This window comes from Harmonia axyridis, chromosome 1 (genome assembly GCF_914767665.1).
Source record: "Harmonia axyridis chromosome 1, icHarAxyr1.1, whole genome shotgun sequence".
Classification (NCBI taxonomy): domain Eukaryota; kingdom Metazoa; phylum Arthropoda; class Insecta; order Coleoptera; family Coccinellidae; genus Harmonia; species Harmonia axyridis.
Window position 1 is genome coordinate 19,507,441 of NC_059501.1, and position 21,497 is coordinate 19,528,937.

Genomic DNA, 21,497 nt, shown 5'->3' on the forward strand with positions numbered 1-21,497 from the left:
GAAGCGTGGGAATGATTCTTCAACGCTAGAATAACTGCCAATTATGACAATAGGAGGAGACTTTTTTCGGATTTTTTGTCGGCATTGTCGGTGGCAGAACGTTTAATCCGCAAACTGAAACAGGTACGTCTGCGTTCCAGATTTCTTGCGAACCGCGAACTTTGAGGTCGTAGGCCAGCCTCAACCGCAACCGGCACAATTTATAAACTAATGAAAAAAAAAATTAATTCTCCCGGGTTTTCTATCAGGTACGACTGCGGTATAACATTACCTCATGCTATTGAAAGATAGTTTCTAATCTGAGAAATTCGCCGATGTTGATAACCATTCCTATGCAGCAATTTGCGGCAATTATTGGTTGAAATGAGGATGGTCAAGATTTATACATACTGCAAATACGCCTCGGGTGATTGTTCTATGCGCTCGGAGGTTTTACGCGAAATTGATTCGATGGTCGCTCGCATACTTTGTCAAAGTGATTTCAGAAGGTCATTGGCTGGAAGTTGTGACGTGAGAATGAGTTCAAGGTGTAAAGTATAAAGAACAAATATAGTATGTATCTATTAAAACTGTTTCAAAGGAAAAAAAACACTCACAATTTTTAATTATTCCTAATCTCACTTCAATCTAAGATTGCGATTATTGATGAGGAATAATTTGTTGTTCAGAAAAAACTTCTGGCAATTCCAGAGAAAGCACTTTTACTAGAATTATTAATTGTGAAATAGAGAACTCCCTTTGACAAACGAATAAAATCAAATAAACGAGGAAATAAACAATCAAGAAACTATGATGATAGGTCAATAATTTTCTTTTTCATTTCCTTGACCAACTTTGTGGTTGAGTACATAACATTTTAAACTTCTACGAATAGTTTTCAGGCAGTAGTAAGAAAGATTTCTTCACGGAGTTAGATAACTTGTAAGTTATTCATGTAGCCGAATGACCAGAAAAAACCTAAATGTTTATTTTTCCTATTTCTTTCCCAAAAGTGATCTCTTATAGAGATCCTTAGTTGAGGGAATTAAAAGCAATTTTATGTGGTATACAAATATTATCTCAAAGAATTATTCCGTTCAAAAATATTAGATCATATATAACGAAACTGCTGAAAGATCTACTTATGAGTTATCAATAATTCGAACCTCCCACACTGCGTAGAATTTGATTGACTCTATTTTTGAAGGTTTTCCCAATTTCCGATTCATTATATTACTCCCTCCCCCGAAAAAGTTTTGGCATCAGTTGCCATAGCTTTTCCCTTACCTTTACCCAGTAAAGTAGAGTTCCTTCCTCTACAGTGATTACAATAATATTTCAATATTGAGACTAGCTTAAACAATATTAAAATTGGCAGTTGGAAGTGGCAAATCAATTTCATCCTCAGAATGAATCGAGAAAAAAAAGTGAAAATATACTTATATACTCATCACTGGTATTCGTGTCCTGACTTTTTAAATATTCAACTATGTAGTGGCATAAAAATCCTTAATGAGATGCCGATATCTCATTAAGGATTTTTATTTCCCCTGTCCTCTTTGCCTCTACATAGTTGAATATACTTATATACTCCCATATACTCTATACAAAGGCCCCTTCTTTTTACTTCCGCTCCGCCAATTTTCACTGACAACGTGAATTTGGCCGACAATAACCGTAATAGTGAAAAGATTAGGTATTTCCAAGATAGTCACCAAGCGCCAATGGGTTCTTCATCATCGTAATCATCTTGGCCATAAGTTACAACTCCTCCGACATCGGAAGACGGTCGTTCAACCAGCGGGTCTTCATCTTAGCTACAACCGCTGGTCGGACATGACTCTTCCAACCTTCGACATTACGCACGACATTTGCAAATGTCATCTCCCGATATCTGCTGAATTATCTGCCGGCGGACGCGGCCAAACGTGACCCCCAGTTAGCTACCTCCTGTGTGTTCCTGTCCGTGCGGTACGAACTGACGGGGACGCACACATCCAGCATCCCGAACAATACACAGCCACCCTGATCGGTTCCGAGCCAATGATCCGCCATCTAGCGGCACGCTTACATATATCACATTTCTACGGATGAATGGTACGACAGACGCTGGTGCTGCTGTGGTCTTATCGGTACATGCAAATTAGGGGTCTTTGGGCGGGTAGAGGCGGCCGTGAATGGGAGTTACTCAGGGTTCGGCTTGTCGACCGCCGAAAAAGTGTATGATATCGGCGGGTGGAAGAGATTAGGCGGTTTTGGTTGCACCTTTAGTATATGCAAGCCTCGAAGAATCATCTGGTTATTTTCAGTAATGCTTGCTGCGTTTTATGGTCAAAGAATACAAACAAGTTGAGAGTTCTTGAAGCATGAAGTGTAATAATCGATTGAGATCTTTTGATATGAAATGAACTTCTAGGTAGCAGATAGAGGATATCTATGAAAGTTGGACAATGTATACTCCAATCTTGAGAAGTAGCAATAATTGTTCAAAGAAACGCAAATTGGCGATAACTCCCTCAAAAAAACATCATCTACTTCTAATGCATTTTCTGGAATGAACTTCAGCCTTACGGCAAATGACCAAATGTTTTTTTATGACTTCCATTGACTTAAAACACGTACCTCGAAATGGTTATTCGAATTTTAGATTGAAAAGAGAGTTAGCTGAAGCAATACCAAGAAAAAGACTTGTCCAAACTTTGGTTCATTCGTTAGCTTGGTGTAAAACCTATGAATTCTCATTCCACAAGTCTGGTTTGCTTTGATCAATCATAAATTTCATCTCTTAAGCTAAGCCCGCGAAATTTAATTCAATACAAAATTTAAGACAGATTCTTAAGGTGAGCACCTCAAGTACCGGGAGCCTGTCGTTCTAAAATTTTTTCTCGGTTTAACGATTGCTGCAGAATCAGTAGTCCAAAGAAATCCATCTGCAACTCTACAGGTAGCCGAGTAGACATATTTAGTTCAATATTTCTATCCATTGCAAAAGCATATGGTTCAAGCCATTTAAATTGAAGCTACCAGAAATCATTAGAGAGAGCATCAATAACAACACTTTTTCTGTATTGCTTCTCTTGCACCAATAAACGCCAGATACATCTTGAAGATTCGAATGTAATATGTCTTTGTCTTTCGATGCCAGCGCGGTCTGATTCGATTACCGAGTTTCTCATCGTACGAAACGATAATTCCCCTGTTACGTTCGTCTTAGCGACAAAAACGTGGAAAAAAGCGGGCAACATCAGTTGCGGCCGAGAAATTGCGGTTTAGAATTGCGGCAACAACGCACGGCGGCTGACGATTCTATTCCGCGGGATCATCCAAGCGTAGCAACCGACGTTGATGTCGGCAGTGAAATTGAATGGGAATGTTGATTTCGTCGCACGTTGCTACCGGTCGCAGTAAGCGTTGGAGGGATTTAGGAGAACACCAGGCGGGGTTATGTAAGATTTAGAGGGTGCCACGTCTCTCGAAAAAGTCCTTCAACGACAGACTTTGGTTTGGTGTGAATCTAAAGTGGATAAATTACTCAGATTCTAATTATCTTCATTTGATATACAGAATGTTGAAGAACGCTGGAGAATTCAAGTGAACAGTGTGTACCAAAATAAGTACTGCCAATGCAATTTCGTTTGGAACATTAATTTGCAACAACAAATGCAAAATCAAAAAAAAACTAACATGCCCAAAATGTCCTTTATATCTTTTCAAATAATCTTTATCTGAAGAGCATTCAATTTTTTCCAAGAAAGCACCTCATTGGGACTAGCTTGTTTACATTCCGTTTAATGTGAATAGTTGCATCTTTACCAGACTGTAGATTATACTCTAATTGAACCATGAATTTGACATCAACAATTGGTTGCAAAAATATTCCCACTCTTAGAATTTTCGTGTCCATTGCTCTTATATCTTCCAAGAAAAGCTTTGGACGGACTACGCACGATCTAAAGATTTTTTTCTAAAAATAACAAACGAAAAAGGGATCAGAACTTAATAAAACATATTGAAGTTCAAATCAGAGGATTAGGACCATTGGAATCAGGCAATCAATTTGGACTAAGGAAACGTTTCGTCTATATATTCGAACTTTTTCAAGGCTACAAAGAAAACAAACAATTATGTATGAATAAAAGGTATCGAAATACAAGTTTTTTATTATTTTAACAATGATATTTACACTCTTATTGTCTGCACTAGGCATTGGGACCGCTCACAACACAATTGCGATTGGCATTCAATCTTAACAGTACACATCAACACCTCTTTTCCTACTTAACAAAACAAAAGTCACAGATTCATAAGGAAGGACAGAATAGAATATAGCAGATGTGACCAATCAAGATACACAAATTGTATATATTACATTTTGTTTTTTCATAGTCCAAATATATAGATGAAATGTTGGCTTAGTCTAAATTTGTCACCTGATTGCAATGTCCCCAATTGAAATTTAAAAAGTGAAAACCTTAACACTTCACACCTCTCTGGTTATTACTGTTATTAGAACTTCTCAAAATTTCGTCAGGAGGAAAGTTTGCCCATGAGATTATTTCAGTCGAAATTTTTTCAATTCTACTGATCATAAGTCGATCTATCTATCACAACATGGCCAACCGTGACCACTTGGATGATCTCTAGTGCCCCGTTTGGTCACGTTCCCATAGTCCCGGTAGTGCATATGCTCGCTAATCTTCCTGTAGTAACATCCGATGCTTTCCTCGAGTTCCCATCAATCCCAATCATCATTAGACCATTGGTTGGTTATTCGCCATGCCACATTCTCATCTGATTGCGCAATTGCGACAATTCGAGATGAATTGCTGGTGTTGTTGCTAATGCCACGTCCGACAATTTGTACACCGATGAACTAATGACGGATAGAATCGCGGCATCTTGTAAACGGAGGAGTTTTATACGAAATCCGAAGAATCCCTACTCGATGTCCATGTCGTAAATACTCCAGCTTACCGGAACTGATCGTTTTGTCGCAATGTCTGTTTTTCTTTTCAAATCTGTTCATCGAGTAACCAGAACCATAGAAAATCCAAGAAAAACATCGACAAAAAATGTCCTAATGTTTCTGTGGCCATAAAACTGACGGAGTTGAGATTTTGGGTGTTGATATGAAATAACAATTTTAAGCTTCATTCAAACTTTGAAGCCGATCAGAGCACCAAAACCCTAGAAAACGCTTGAAGAATATCGGATAAGAACTACCCAATATTTTCCTGATTAAAAATCCGATCGGGTTGTGATGTCGCTAGTAAATATAGAATTATCATTTCAAGCTTCATGCTGAAATTCGTGTTCATACCATCAGCAAAACCATAGGAGTACCATAGAGTAACAGTGCTTCTAAAAATTATCCCTAACCAATACTCCATTTTTGGTCGTGTCATTCTATTTTCTCATGATAATTTTCCATTCATGTAAGATCAAGAGCTGGAATTTCTATTGAATCATTTATGTCCGTCCAAATTTAATCTACATCTGACTAGTGAAAGGCGAAGTATTTTGGAAATTCAACGTTAACTCATGAGCAAAATATCTGAAAGAGCTCAAACGCCTATGGGACTCCTCATGGCTCAGAACAAGTATCCATATCAAATTTCATCCAAACCAGATCATTAGGTCGCTAGTAGGATAACCGTGCTAATTTCCATAAGAAACAGAAAAGAAATGGGAAAGTTAAAGTTATTTTTGAAGAGGATTTGCGGACACTGAAATCAACAGATCAAATCAGATCATATAACTTTCAGATCAGACACCAAACTTGTTTTCCTAATTTACTGAATGTATTTTCTGGTTTGCAGCAACATCGCACCGTGGCTTTGTTGCATTAAATTATGACAGAAGTGACAAAATTCATCGACATTTAGAGATAGCATATGAGGACGAAGACGCGTGCAAAAAGTAGCTAAATATATACTGGAAATAAGTCGCAAATAACGAAAACTTCATATAACAACTCACTTGGTCTCTTGGTTTACCCAATCAAATCAAGAATACAAAGTCCTTTGATCATCACAAGAGCTATCAAGGTTTGAGTGATGAAAAGATTGAACACTTCCGATATCGCCACTGGACAAATGAGAGACGTCAGATCGTTCAGGATCCGACAACCTCGCTCGCCCTCAGCTCCTGTCGAGCACAAGAAGCGATTCGAATTACGCCATTTTTGCCCGGCATTGGAACAGGTTCGAAATTACGCCCAGGCAGTGAGGAAATTACAGATTGCAGTCGGCACTACACAAGAACGAAACAGGAAGAATTGCACATCATCCCGCGGTAGGAGCATCGATGGCTCCCATAGAAAATCATTCTCATAAAAAGACATCGAACTCGGCCTACTCCCTAGTAATAAATTACCAGGCCATTTGTCTCGGCAGTTAGGTCGATTTTTACGTCGGTATGCGATTGTGCTCGGTACGCAATCAACTACACACATGTCATATAACACAATGAGGATAGGTGGGTTTCATCGCTGGGTTGGGGAACGACGGCTCCAGTGTGACCATTTTAGTAGAAATCTACTTTTTTAGCAGGCCATCTATAGATCAATTTATCATAGTAGATTTTGGTAGGTTTCTGCTTTATTTGGCTATTAGGTTCAAGACGCTGATAATTGCAATCTAAGCCTGATTTCGGTGTTCGATGGGTTCCCTACTTATGGTAATTACCCTAGTTTGTTTCATTTATATGAGAGTTTCAGTCCAGCTTCAGATTTATTCATGATTTGCATTAGATATTTGAATTGTGGGTTGTGGTCCTTATACTGTGACAAAAGTAGATCACGGCCAAGGATAATTCAGGGAAATAAAAGAACGGGATAAAAAAACTTATTCAATTTATTTCCAACCCACTAAAAAAGTGTGAAGAAGATGATAATTTGTCTAATCGATTCTTAGGGTCGTTGGTCACTTAGGTCGTTGCAGGTACTCTTTCGTCGGTCTCGGGAACAGATTTGAAATTCTTTAATCTTCTCGTTGTCGGTGCAAGTGTTGAACATATGTTGAAGTTGTAGACTGTTTTGAACTCAATTAAATTATTCGCCCTGTAATGCCAAGTTTAATGGGCATTCAGGCATGTTTTCCATTCGACCGTTAGCAAAGCCTTTCTATGTATCCCTTAGTGGTGGGGCTTTGATAATCTCAAGATAGTACACCGTTTTGAGCATTTTGGTTCGAAATTAAACTTGACTTGAATATTTTCGAGGGAATCGATAGATTCCCTACAGAATATTCCAAAAAATGAAAAGAAAATTTATTCATGTTCAGGAAAGCTATAGATCAAAGAGGGACCAAAATAAGTTATTTTTTTCCTCAGTAACCAGTAAACATCACATAGCCTACAAATATGCGACCTCTGAGCTTCTGAGCGCAAAGCTGATATAACATTTATGTCATCGTTGCACTAACTTCGTCTAATCAATTATCTAACACATATTATTGTTACTGTATCAACTTTCCAGAAACCGATATTTCCATCGTTTTGTCCAGAATTCCATAAATATAGAACGACTAAAGTGCCTTTCAGTTCTGTTCCGCACCTACAGATATGCACATCGATAGTTCTGATAGACGAATCATCGGCACTTGATATATATATATATATATATATATATATATATATATATATATATATATATATATATATATATATATATATGACTTATACTTCATTATCTATATTCTACTGAGTTTCATTAGTTCTTTATTTCCTTTCCACAACAAAACAAACCTTCAATTGTATCCCAATTAGCTGAGGATTCGACCCTTTCCTCGAATAATAATGAAATCCTCCTCCTCAATTATGTCATGACCTAATCTCATCTGATAGATAAATCGCACACAAACGAAAACCATTAGAATTTGCACTGTCGCCATTCGATTTAGACTCAAGTAAATGATTCACGCGGTAATTTATGAAGATTGTTTCGTGTAAGAACCCAACGTAAATCTCTTACATCTAACGGTTGATCCCAAGTAATAATGTCAGTGTTCTACGAAACTGTCCGACCATCCGTGACAGCACATCTCTTAGCCAATCAAGGTTCGCATAGTTTCATTTGTCACACGTTTGAAATTTATGATTCTTCTAATCAGTTTTGTCGGTTAAGGTCCGTCGAAAGAAGATTCCATTTACCTGCGCTTTGTCTCATGTGGAGACGAAAAGTAAATCAACATTTATGGTCCAATGGACTTCGTCCTATAAATATTTTATAGGGCAATCACGAAATAACAATAACGTGTACACATATTGAGTGTTCAACAATAATGAGCATAATATTCAACATAAATGCTTTCCACTATTGGATTCAAAACCGATAGCAAAATGTTACTAAAGTAAAAAAACTATCAGAATAAAAGTAGCCCACCCAATTGAGATTTTTCTGCCCAGATATTTCGGGATACAGTAAATTTCATAATTTCCGGTTAAATCGACGCATCATCATTCCGTTCAATCTCCATACCGTGAGATGAAAACCAGGTCGTTACTCTTCGAAAAACGCATTAACTCCTTAACTACAATGAACGTTATTTCCTCTATTCCGAATCGTTGTCAACTCATCTTCGAATCTGTCCAAAATAATAGGTTAACTGTTTCGATCTCATTATATTTAATGCATACTCCATTAGCGCCGTTGAAACGTTTTTAGTTCGAGTAGAAGATTGCCGGTTTGAGAAATGTCTTTTTTTTGTGAACATGCTTCTTCCTGTTCACCAAACAGCGTGAATGTATAATGAGAAAATTCGGCGGGAAAGTAGTTGGTAGTAGATGTTAGTGAATTCAATAGTTCTTGTATAACATCGATATTTTTAAACGTTCTTCGCATAACCTCCAAGATGTGGTTTGAACATTGTACTGATTTGGATATTCACTAAAGCTCTAAATCTTGCTCCATTGTTAATATTTGTTACCAATAAGGATAAGACCCAAAAATGGTTGGTATATTCTAAAAGCGTAAAATTTTTTTAGCGAAATTGAATTTTTGTCAGTTTCAGTGGAGCCACAAAAATGATTTCCTGAAAAAAGAACATGATGTTTTTCCGCAACCGCCAGTTGAACGATGGAATTGATTGGTATTGGTTGAACGATGGAATTTTGTCAAAAAACTCTCAACACAGCAAATTACTCACTATGTATATACATTTTGTTCCAATTAATAACCAAAGTAAAAAGAGTTCGAAGAGATAGCCATTGTGTCCGAATTTTTTTTCTGGGCGGATACCCAATGAGGGATCTACCGGCATAGTGACGGGGTCCAAGGGACGGATCCCCTTTGCGAGCAGAGCGAGTCTTATATAGATAAAGACATTCCGCTAAGAATCCAGGTACTAATGTATACAAAATCACGGCCTGAACGGGGCTATCTGGAGCAAAAATAACAAGAATAAGACCCCCTCTAAATCATCTCAAGGCCCTAGGAAAACCTTCAATTTTCATCGTGTTTTTCGAGTATTGCAGATCATGTTGACATGCTCTTTACATTATTGTTTAATTGTTCTGATGATTGTCCAGCCTCAGCTGATGGAAGAAGTTATTCTGTTTCACTCAGAAATAAGCTTGGCGCTGCACTTTTTCTTTCAACCATTTGTCGTAATGAAAAGTTATTAGGGCCAGTTGCACCATTTGCCTAAACATCGATTAAAAATTTAAACTTTGATTACTCTCTGATTTCTTAAGAGAAATCAGAAATTAATCGATGTTTAAAATTTAATCAATATTTTCTTGTGGACAGAAAAAAGTTAAAAGGAATACTCCGCTAGAATCAGCATAGTATACCGAGTGGATCGTCTAAAGTCAGCTCACGATGGTCTCCGAAAAAAAAAATATTCTTTCTTGGCGGATACTCTGTGAAGGACCTACCGGCATAGTGACGGGATCCAAAGGGCGGAGCCCCTTCAGCGAGCGTAGCGAGTTTCACTATAAAATCATTACTGATTACACTCAGATTTTGAATAGACCCAAAATGGAGGGAAAGACAAAGATTGAAAATTTTCAACCAGAGTCAACTTGTGTTAGTATTTTCGCTTATAGGGAAACCAGTGCTCCAGATTCTCGTGCGTTACGTCAGTCTGCTTTGCGTCGACTGAGTTCAATTCGGTGAGCACGTTGTTCCTAAAGTTTTTCGGTTTCCAATTCTTATAATTTGAATTTTCTTTCAGTCCTTCACTGAAGATGAAGCCATTAGGGTTCGAAACAGGTCATCGTATTTGTGTGAAAGACCTTAGTTCCCTTTGATAAGTTTGTTTCTGCCTATCGGTTGCCGACAGTCACCTTCAACCAGCGTCAACTTATGCAAGTATGTTCGCTCATAGGGAAATCAGATTTTCGTGCGTTACATCATTCTGCTCTGCGTCGACTAAGTTTGCTTCTGCCTTGAAACCTCACCTCGAGTTACGTATCACGCCGGAGCTTTGAAGGATCCAATCCGGCCTATTAAATCCCCGCGGATTGCGGCAAAGGACGATTCCCCTGCCGTTAATCCATTCCCACTTTTGACAAATAATAGGCCCCGTTTAGCGAGCGAGGTGCGTGAAGCGTATCATTAAAATTAATAAGATCTGGCCTCTGGTGGCTGCCGTGCACCGTGTGGAATGCGCGTGCACGTAGACCCCGTGGCCGGGGGCGTCTCGCCAGGACTTCGAAGAATTGATACATGTGTGGATGTTCCGAGATAAGAACACGGGGGCGGTCGGTATCAATCGGTTAATACCGAGTACTGTTATACCGGAGAAATTTATATCTGCGATTCCAGATGTAAGGAGAAGAGGTTTTCCGTACGGTAACAGTTCCTGGGCCTCCAGCGGCATCCTAGATTCCGTGATTTATATTGGTGCGATCGGTAGTATTTTCAATTATCGAACGGGTATTAAATTGTAATTCCATTCATTTTCCATCGATAAGATTCGTCGATTTGAATGAGTACTAAGCCGTGACGATGAGCCATCTGGAAGATAATGCTGTAATTGATAAGAAATCTTTCTTCGTTTTTCCTTTTCTAATATTAACGTTTCGCCGATTACAGCCTGGCGGATCCATGAAACTCTATAAAATGAGCATAAAGAGACTAAAGTCACTATAAGATCACTCAATTATTTCCAAATTGCTCTGCATCGTATTCTTCCACTGAAGCGGCTCCTAGACGATCAATATTTACTTAAATATACTAAACAATAGTATGTAAAATATTATTTTTGGCCAACCCATACGATACAATATTATTGCTCAAAAAATTGTTTCGCAATTGATAGTTGTGCAGTCAACTTGTGAAATAAGAAGCCAGCAAGTTGTGTGGCAGCTATTGCGTAATTTAGCAAATTTGGCAATACTACTATAACCACAGAACTTGCTATCTTCTAGTGATAACACCATAAATATCAAACTGTTTTTGATTGACGCAATATATTTCAAAATCTTCCAATGTGATCTGCAGACGCTCAATACGTACAATGTCAGTTATTGTGCAAATATATCGACGTATATCGACTAGGGGCCACTCAAGATATTCTGGGTTAAATGATATGAAATCAATAAAAAATTCGACAAATTACATATTATTTATAGACCGACCCATGAGCAACTAAATTTGGTGACTTGGGCGGCCAATGAAAGTAATAGATCTTCCTTACGAGAAACATGCAATAAAAAATTTTTATCACTACTGCTAAAGAATTGTAGATTCTAGAACAGAATTGGATCACAAATTTTAAGCGTTTGTCATATTTAAAAATGAGAGTAACCTACAATCCAACAATCTGTTTTACGCTTGATCAGTTATGTGACACCATACACTAGATTTCACTGACAACAAGAGCTTAACTGACAGCTGAGTGCAGCCATTTATTTCGATAGAGGAGAGCTGGGAGCTAAATTCGCTTTGTCAGTTAAATTTAGTAAACCGGAGTTGGAATGAATGGCTTTTGCCTGCTTCCGTATCATATTTACAAGGTCTCCGTATAGTGGCCTAATCTCTAGTTCCACATATTACTTCATGTTGTGCATATTGTTATTTGCTTGTTTTGGTCTCTACTTGATGGAAGTTCATCTTCAAATAATGCATAAAAACAATATTTTATACTTCAGCTATGTTTATTTCACCATGACTTCTTTAGATGAGAATTACTGGATATTATACAGTTATTATAAACACCTGAAAAAATCCTAGTATGCCTGAACACTTGTGGAATAAAAAATAATGTAGTAGTTCCTCAGAAATATTTTTAATATCTTCTGTCTCAATTTTCGTAATTCGTACATTATACCTATTCTTGCACTGATGTAATCGATGCAATTTGACACACTATTTCCATGAGAACTTGGGTTCATCTTAAAAATCATAAAAAATAAATGAATTGAATTTCATACAAAAGAAATTTCTCTCATTCGGGTTCAAGTTTCTTCAGTATCTAAACGGTAAATTGAGGACAATAAACCGAACATTCTGGGAAGCTAAAATAGTCAATATAAACCGAGAAATCCGCCTAACGTTTTCCTCATCCGCAGAGAACAATCTGTCCAACAATCAATATAAAATCCCAGCGTCAACTGCCAACGAAATCCATTACTCTCGAACACAAAGACCACTAGAACTACACATTCGCCATTGAAATAATGACGGCCATTATTCAAACTATGCCTTACTCGTTTACACATGTGAAACAAGACGAGATTGAAGAGATATAGACGAGATAGATCACCCTGCGTACCGGACAGACGTTGAGAGATTGCACCTGTCCGTCTGTCCGTCCGCCAAACCGGAAAAATCACGGTAGTTTCATTCCGCCATTGTCTTTTGCAGGTCTGCCAACTACAATAACGCAACAGGTGACTGCGAGCTCTCCAACATGGACAGGATCACCCTGGCCGGCACCAACGCTTTTCAGGTAAGCATTGAACCCAGTTTCGCCAAAATTATACACGAAAAATGTCGAGAAAATGGTAGACGTAAAATCAAAACCTAGGTTGCTCAACTTCCAGAACAAAAAAAGCTCCATTTCTACCCCCGCTTAGAAGGCTCCGTTTTTTAATAACTCATTTCAGGGATGTCCTCAATGAAACAGTTTCAAAATGAAAAGTTAGTTACACTTGTTTATGTCAACTAGCAACCTTCAACAAACGGTGTGCTTTAATCTTGAAATTTTGCACGTGATCATACACAAAGCTTCTTGATAAAAAAAAATATTTTCTTGTTCAACAACAAAAAAAGCAGTATTTTAATTTTTTTGGAATCTAGCAATATTCTCTTGTATAGGATGTTCCCTAAAAACATGCTTAAAATTAATCGGACGATTTTTTACCCATATCAAGAAAAAATGAAGAGATGAGTGAAGGTCGTAACGTTTGAGATACAGGATGATAAAGTTTCAGTAAACAATTTTCCTAAAGTTGAATCAATAACTTCATCCTGACATTGATATTCAATAAACGAACTCAATGGTTTGATCAAAGAGAAAAGAATCGATATGAATAAAAATCTGAAGTAATATGTTTTTTAAGTGCGTCATTCGAAATAAAATTCATTCAGAAATGCGGGAGGGAACGCACTGACGTATCATTTTTGTCTCCAGAATCAGTCAAAGTCACTGATAAAGATAATAACATTGTTGGGACATCATAAATTGCACTTTCATGCATTAACGTGTAGCAAATTCAATAAAGATATATTTGTAGATATTTTTAGTAGTGCACTGATAATAAAAAAAATTGTATCTCAAAATTCAAGACATTCTCAACATCTGTTCTCTTCAATGAACACCATGTATAAATAATCGCTTCTTTAATACAGGCTGCTGACGGAATCGATTACATCGAAAACAACTGCGTCGACGAACCAACCAAACTCTGCGAATTCAAGAAGTTGAACGGCAGGATCCTGAAGACAGTCGATTCCGTATACCAAGACGTCGGATCAGTCGAAGAGTGCAGAGAATTGTGCTTGAACTCCCCCTACAGATGTCACTCCTACGATTACGGTGACACCGGTGAGATGGTCTGCAGACTTAGCCATCACTCCAGGGCCACTTTGACCGACATTCAGGTGAGTAGGCCAACTATAAATCCTTCTTCAGCGGTAAAGTCGCGTTGTTGAGAGAATGATGAGGAACAAAAGAATTTTTCTGAAATGCTTACCTGTCGCTTCGGTCGAAAATTTGAAATCGAAGAAGAAGAATTATTTAGTGTTCTATAGAAGTTACCCCGTATTTAATTGATCCATCTTTGCCAAAGTTACTAGAGATCCCGCAACAGATGTAATCCTAACAGAAATTCGTCTCTAACAGATGATTTCGAAAAACTGAAGATCATATTATTATCACAGATTCAAAAGACAATTCAAATTGAATTCCCTAATTAAATGTTGAAAACTCGAATACCAGCCAGAATAGCTTTTTTGAACTGATGTCAAACTTTATTCTGAAACTCGACAACTGTTGTCCAGGACCATAATCTTAAAAAATAACGAATAACGAAATTTGTGAATTGAAAACATTATTTTTAAAATTAAACTACTCAAGTTAACACAATACTATTCTCTAGGTATTGAGTAACGTAAAATTTAAAAACTAAAAAAATCATTTCTGAATTCCGACATCATCCGTAATCAGTGACACTTCGACCTCAATCCCAATTACAACAACTGGTCGACCCACCGACCATCAAATCCTCTGACCCTCCCAACGCAGACCGCTAATCAACGTGTAGAGTTAATCAAGAGGTCCAGAAACAAAACCGAAACCGCCGATAGTTCTGTTCCCTCGGGAATGCGCGAACAATGCACCAGCATCGCAAAAAGTCCATCTCACGTTTCTCGCTCCGTATATATATACGGACGAACCGAAAAATACACCGCATGCGTCATTACGCCAAATGGTTCTCGGAAGAGCCTAACGGGAAGCGACCGTAGTCGCGGACCTTAATTAACCGATAACGCGCAATTAACTCAGTAAAACACGGCCCGTTTTTTGTCCGCAGGATCCCTATTTGGAAGTCCCGGAAGCATCCACGTACGAACTCAGCTCTTGCTACAACGTCAGCATCGACTGCAGGTCCGGCGATATGGTGGCGAGGATCCAGACCAACAAACTGTTCGACGGTAAGATCTACGCTAAGGGAAGCCCGAATTCATGCGTTAGGGACGTCAACAACAGCCTGGAGTTCGAACTCAACATGGCCTACGACAACCTCGAGTGCAACGTGAGGAAAAACGGATTGGGCCGCTACATCAACGACGTCGTCATCCAACACCACGATAAGATCGTAACCAGCTCAGATTTGGGACTTGCTGTCACCTGTCAATACGACCTAACGAACAAGAGCGTCACCAACGAGGTAGATCTAGGTGTTAAGGGAGATATCACACCAGCGTTGTCTGAAGAAGTCACTGTGGACTCACCAAATGTAGCCATGAAGATCACAGACAGAAACGGAGGAGATGTTATGCCATCCGCTGAAGTCGGTGACCCACTTGCTCTCAGATTCGAGATCATCGACAAGAACAGCCCATACGAAATCTTCGTCAGAGAATTGGTGGCCATGGATGGTGTGGACTCGAGCGAAATCGTTCTCATCGATTCTGACGGTTGTCCAACTGACCACTTCATCATGGGACCCATCTACAAGTCTGTTCAATCAGGAAAGGTAAGCGCTATGCAAATATTCATTATTTTATACTCAATTTCAGTTTGTTCAAATGTTGCAAAGCCGAAGCAAATTTCACCAAAATTCACTTAACACCTTTCAATTTCAGATCCTGCTCTCCCACTTCGATGCCTTCAAGTTCCCATCTTCAGAAGTTGTTCAATTCCGCGCTCTGGTAACACCATGTATGCCAACTTGCGAACCAGTCCAATGTGACCAGGAAGAGAGCACCGGAGACCTCAGATCCGTCATGTCCTACGGCAAACGTAGGAGACGTCGTTCCACCGACGCTCAAGATGATCTCCTCCTGGTACAGAGCATCCAGATCAAGGACAAGTTCGGTTTCGAACGCGACAACAAATCAGCTCTTCTCAACGAAGCCGTATTCCTACCTAACGAAGCAGGAGTTTGCATCAACATGGCTGGATTGGTCGTAGCATGCGCTGTCTTCTTGGCCGCCCAGATGACCCTCATCGCCGCCTGGACCTTCGTCTGGCAGAAGAGGCGATCCAGCTCTAAACTATCAGGATGCGACAATATGTCAGTCACCATGTCCATTCCACCGTCCGCCATGAACTCCAGCAGGTCCGACAGTCTGTGCAAGCTTTACGACAGCGGATACAGCCATCCGCGTAGATTTTAGGTTAAAACAGTGATTTTTAGAGGCTAAGACGGACCTGAGTGGAAATTCGGCTTTATTCAGAGACTTGCAGCATGTTGTTCATCAGTGATGTGATTCTGCAGGTCCGTCTAAACAGAGCCTCTGCAATCGAGGACTGACACTCAAAATTTGAAGGAAACTTCAGTAATGGTTGCTACGCATCTTCGCTATGCTCTTAACTTAGGTGTATTTAGGAAAATCATATTGAGATCCCGCTTAATCACTAGATTTCTCACACAGCCATAATATGTCTTCTTTGGTTATTTTATAATTGAAATCAACTCTGAAGAAAGTATAAAGATCTAACAGCCACGATACCGTTCCTCAAGTATTATTTTATCGTCAACGTTTCAAGCTATCGATCCCATTAAAATGTCGGTACCATCATGATCCGTTCAAGTTCCTAAGGCACCAGGTAGATGTACGTTGGCAACCCTGAACTCCGTAGACCCTGCTGACCTAAAACCCGGCTCGTAAAGGCGAGTCGCTTAATTCGCATCGACACCTCGCATTTTCCCATATCATATTGCAAGGTGAATCGTTATCCTCCATTCAGCTAGTGCCACATCTTGAAAGGTTGCTAGGGAACGGCATCGTGGCAGATTACTGTTGTTTTTAAAGTCGCAAATGCATAACTGTAAAGCGGGACTCGGTCTCAGCGTATAATAAATATGCACCACACCACGCTGTCAAGGTTACAACTGTCGGAAGTTGTCGCAACTCCGACATACAATATGTGCACAGAAACGCGCCCAATATGGAACATAGAGGATGATCTTAGAAGTCGTTTTTAGGCCTCGCGTTCAAGATCGTTAGCAAGTATGTTCGGAACGCGTTCTTACAGCAAAAAAAAAGCAGAATTCTATATGCTTCAGGTTCTACGTGCACCCGATATGGCGTGTATCAATATCTAGCAATGTGTAGCATCCATTTTTATCGTTCGAAAAAACCACTAGGATCATTTTATCGTTTCAATTAATCATCATTTCGTATGTATCCCTGAGAATGTAAGCTATAATTCCTCTATACCGCAATATCTTTAATTAAATAATTAACTGATTAGAAATCGATCGATTGGATATAATTGATCGGTGTCCAATATATGTGTCGCATACGACGTCTTAAGATTAAATACTCGTATTGGATTAGACACATCATTTTTAGCTTTTAAGGTAACGTTGCTGCAATGTTGAGCGAATCGATCCCAATCAATTAACAAGACACGTTCTGGAATCAATGCAAGTGAGAAATATCAATATAGATAAGGGAAAACCGGAACAACTGCTAATTCCGATGCGTATGTCAGTCAAGCCAACGCTGAAAAAAAAATAACTCGAAACATCCGAAGTTCAGATCACGTTTCAAATTAGAAGGATAAATTAGTAGTTCCTGAACGCACCCCATTATCCATAGAATATTACGGCGTTCGCACTGTCGCCAACGTAATTTTGTACGTCGAAATATCGTTGGCGTTTTTTCTCTTAGCTTTCGACATTGTGCCAAATTGAAATAGGGTAGATTCCTTTTCTGATTGTTGCCAGAACGGTTGTCGTTCAAATCCTTTACTAACGCGTACGTGTAAGCTTTCGGTTTATGGTTTTTATTAGTTTAGAAGATCGATTATTCCACATTGTAGCGTTACGAAACCCGGTTCGAACGGATTCTAGGACGATCAAGCACGAATGAAAAAAAAAATATTTTCTACTCTTATTATGTAGAGTGTGAGTATATGTGAGAATGAATGATTATTTAAAAGGCTTGTCCTGGTCTCCTTTGAGCCCGAGTGGTTGGTTTTGCAGTTTGTTTAGATGTAATGGATGTAGTTCTTACGCAAAACCTCCTGCTGGTACACGCATTAGACAATAACAGAATACCATACTTCCTTATTCTTGTTTTATTATTTAGCTATTTTAAATTTTTAGTTATTTCATTCTTTTATCTTATTGTATTCAGTGATGAATCTAACATTTTATAAACTTAACTTATGAAATTAATAAATCTATGAAAATAATTATGGTTTTTCATTTCCCCTGTTCCAACAATCCCTAAATAGTTATTTATAATACAAGTGCAGAAGGCATTGATATTCTTCCACGAGTTCAAAATTCAAAAACGAGCCACGAAGTGGCGAGTTTTGGAATGAACGAGTGGTAGAATGAGCCTTCTGTACGAGTATTATACATTATTTTCTCTAATTCATTGCATTTTCATTGAAATTAATGAAATATTTCCATAAATATAATTTAGTGATTTTTGCATTGAAAAATGTTGGTTGGCAGAACTGATTTCTTTAAGGCAGATTGATGAATTGACAGATAAAGCCGTTGCGGAAAGTTCGGAGTGCCAACATAGAATAATAAAATATAACCATAAAAACAGTGCGTTTCTGATATATTCTCGCACGATTTTGTTCTACAAGATGTGGAAGAATGAACGGAATAACCACAGAATTAGAGAAAAACATTTCCAATATTGATGCTGCCTAGCTGATTTAAACAATTATTAGATTATGTTTCAAAAAATACAATTATCTACACGAAACTATATAATTGCAATTGCAGGCTATATGCAATTGGCTATAGTTTCCTATAAATAATATAAAATAACCAACATAACTGTAGTGTGTGGATTCAGGTTGATTTCATTATAGGCGCTAAGAACAAGGAGTGATGAGAATGAGAATGAGCCTTTTTTTTTTTGTTTTTTTCTCTTAATAGGTGTCAGCTAGGGAATCCAATCCCGCAAATGCTGGATCCCGTAAATTGCGGAGTTTTCCATGCTGGATCTGCGGGATTCAATATTAAAATTGCATGTTAGACAATAAAAGCGCAAACGTCATTTGAAACGTCCCAGAAAGTAATAAACCAATCATAAGTTACGGACGAAGATGCAACACTAGTTACTGTTGAAACTACACTACGATTCATGATCAGCATTTTGAAAAGTCATTATAACTCGACTTGAGTGAAGAAATGGTTGAAGCTTTATTTTGGAATAAAAGATCGCTGTTCATACCGTTTTTAGAAAACCCAGACAAATATCTGGAATTTCTGGGCAACTGTCAATGTCTACAAATGGCCAAGAAGATACATTTGTACTTCATAGCAAATCAACATTACGATATGAAATTAAGAGTTCGACTGACAGACTGCAAAAAGGGACGACTTTAGAAGACAAAACACAATCCCAAACCGAGGTCCATTTCACTTATGCTGATGAGGATGAGGTACATACATTATTTCAGAAATTATAAGTAGAAATCTGAAATTTTCGAAAAACAATGGATGAAATTCACAAGGCTGCAAATTCTCCTAGATGAGAGCTACGCCCTTGAAACCTCACTATGTTTCAGATCAGAACCCGATGTTCAAAAAACATTTTTATTTGAGACAACTGTGACGAATAATTCAGGAGATACAATGATTTTCGGATGGAAATTCATTTTTTTCCCAAATTTCGAGTTCGAAAATCCTCAAAACTGTGAGGTCAACGCAAAATCAGTGAACGGTGCCAGAATTGACGATCCCTGATTGGCCGAATTTTGATCTCACCTGAAAAATTTTTGGTCGTAAAATTTTCCATGCCTAACCCTTAGAAAGTTGAAAAAAATTAAAAGTTCCTTCATGGGACTGTTGTGCCATTTTATTGATTCATTCGACTATGAAGATCACGAAAATGCTTGCAGTTTGGCGATTAGTACATTATTTCAGAAATTATAGGTAAAAATCTGAAATTTTCAAAGAAAATGGATGAAATTCCAGAGGCTGCAACTTCTTCTGGACGTGAGCTACGCCCTTGAAACCTCACAATGTTTCTGATCAGAACCCGATGTTCAAAAAAAGTTTTCTATTTGAGGGGTCTGTGACGAACAATTTAGGAGATGTAACGATTTTTGGATGGAAATTCAATTTTTTCCCAAATTTCGAGTTCGAATTTTTTCAAAACTGTGAGGTCAACGCAAAATCGGTGAACGGTGCCAGAATTGAAGATCCCTGATTAGTCGAATTTCAATTTCATCTGAAAAATTTTTTGTCGAAAAATTATCGTAAAATTTTCCATACTTAAAATAAAATTGAATAAAATCAAAAGTTCCTTCCTGAGACTATTGTACCATTTTATTGATTGATTCGACTATGTAGATCACGAAAATGCTTGCAGTTTGGCGATTAGTACATTATTTCAGAAATTATAGGTAAAAATCTAAAATTTTCGAAAAAAAATGGATGAAATTCCCGAGACTGCAACTTCTTCTTGAAGTAAGCTACGCCCTTGAAACCTTACTATGTTTCAGATCAGAACCCGGTGTTCAAAATCCGTTCGTATTTGAGAGGTCTGTGATGGATAATTTAGGAGATATAACGATTTTTTGATGGAAATTCAATTTTTTCCGAAATTTTGAGTTCGAATTTTTTCAAAACTGTGAGGTCAACGCAAAATCGGTGAACGGTGCTAGAATTGACGATCCCTGATTAGCCGAATTTCGTTCTCACCTAAAAAATTTGTTGTTAGAAAATTGAAAAAAATAAAAAGTTCTTTCATTGGACTCTTGCACCATTTCATTGATTGATTCGACATTGTAGATCACGAAAATGTTTGCAGTTTGGCGATTAGTACATTATTTCAGAAATTATAGGTAATAATCTTAATTTTTTAATAAATATTTAAATTTGCTTTTCTCAATAACATTTTAAATGGAAAAATATTCTTCCACTAAATCATTCCAAATAGGCAGGGTCCAATATCACAGAATAAATTTCACACGGACGCTAATCGTTCATTTGCTATTCGGCAAACCTGCTGCCCCCGAACCCACGTCAGCCCGACCAAACTACCGCAGACGCCCGGATCAACGTCCGAAGGACCATAATTTCGAGATCGGCACCCTTTCCCCTCGGCGACCCTCGACGGGCAAATAAAAATTTACGAGACTAATCGGTCCGACCCGACACCGTGTAATATTCCATTTAACGGCCTGATTTATTCACCTCCCCAGAACGTGTTGCGTTAATTAAGAACACGTGCTGCCCTCTCAGACACTTCATCAGCGAGAAGGTAGTAAAGTATACCCCTTCGTAGCCGGCAGGTTAAAGTAAAAGTAGAGGCCTCTCGGGCGCCCCAAAGTCGCCGGTAATTATTTTGGGGAGTGCGCAAATTGGCCAGCGTACGAAAAAAGTCATCGGAATGAATAATGGGACGAGAGCGCGCTGTA

General features: G+C 38.4%; 1 protein-coding gene across 2 annotated transcripts in view; it reads left to right on the forward strand.

Annotated features, from left to right (window-relative positions):
- Nucleotides 1–18,299, forward strand: part of LOC123670822 — a 290,673-nt gene extending 272,374 nt beyond the window's left edge. For both annotated transcript variants that reach the window (XM_045604384.1, XM_045604383.1), the window contains exons 7-10: nt 12,791–12,875; nt 13,778–14,029; nt 14,962–15,627; nt 15,737–18,299. In XM_045604384.1, the coding sequence (XP_045460340.1) occupies nt 12,791–12,875; nt 13,778–14,029; nt 14,962–15,627; nt 15,737–16,270 (1,537 nt within the window). In that variant the 3' untranslated portion in view covers nt 16,271–18,299. The remainder of the gene's footprint in view (nt 1–12,790; nt 12,876–13,777; nt 14,030–14,961; nt 15,628–15,736) is intronic.
- Nucleotides 18,300–21,497: the final 3,198 nt, after the last annotated feature.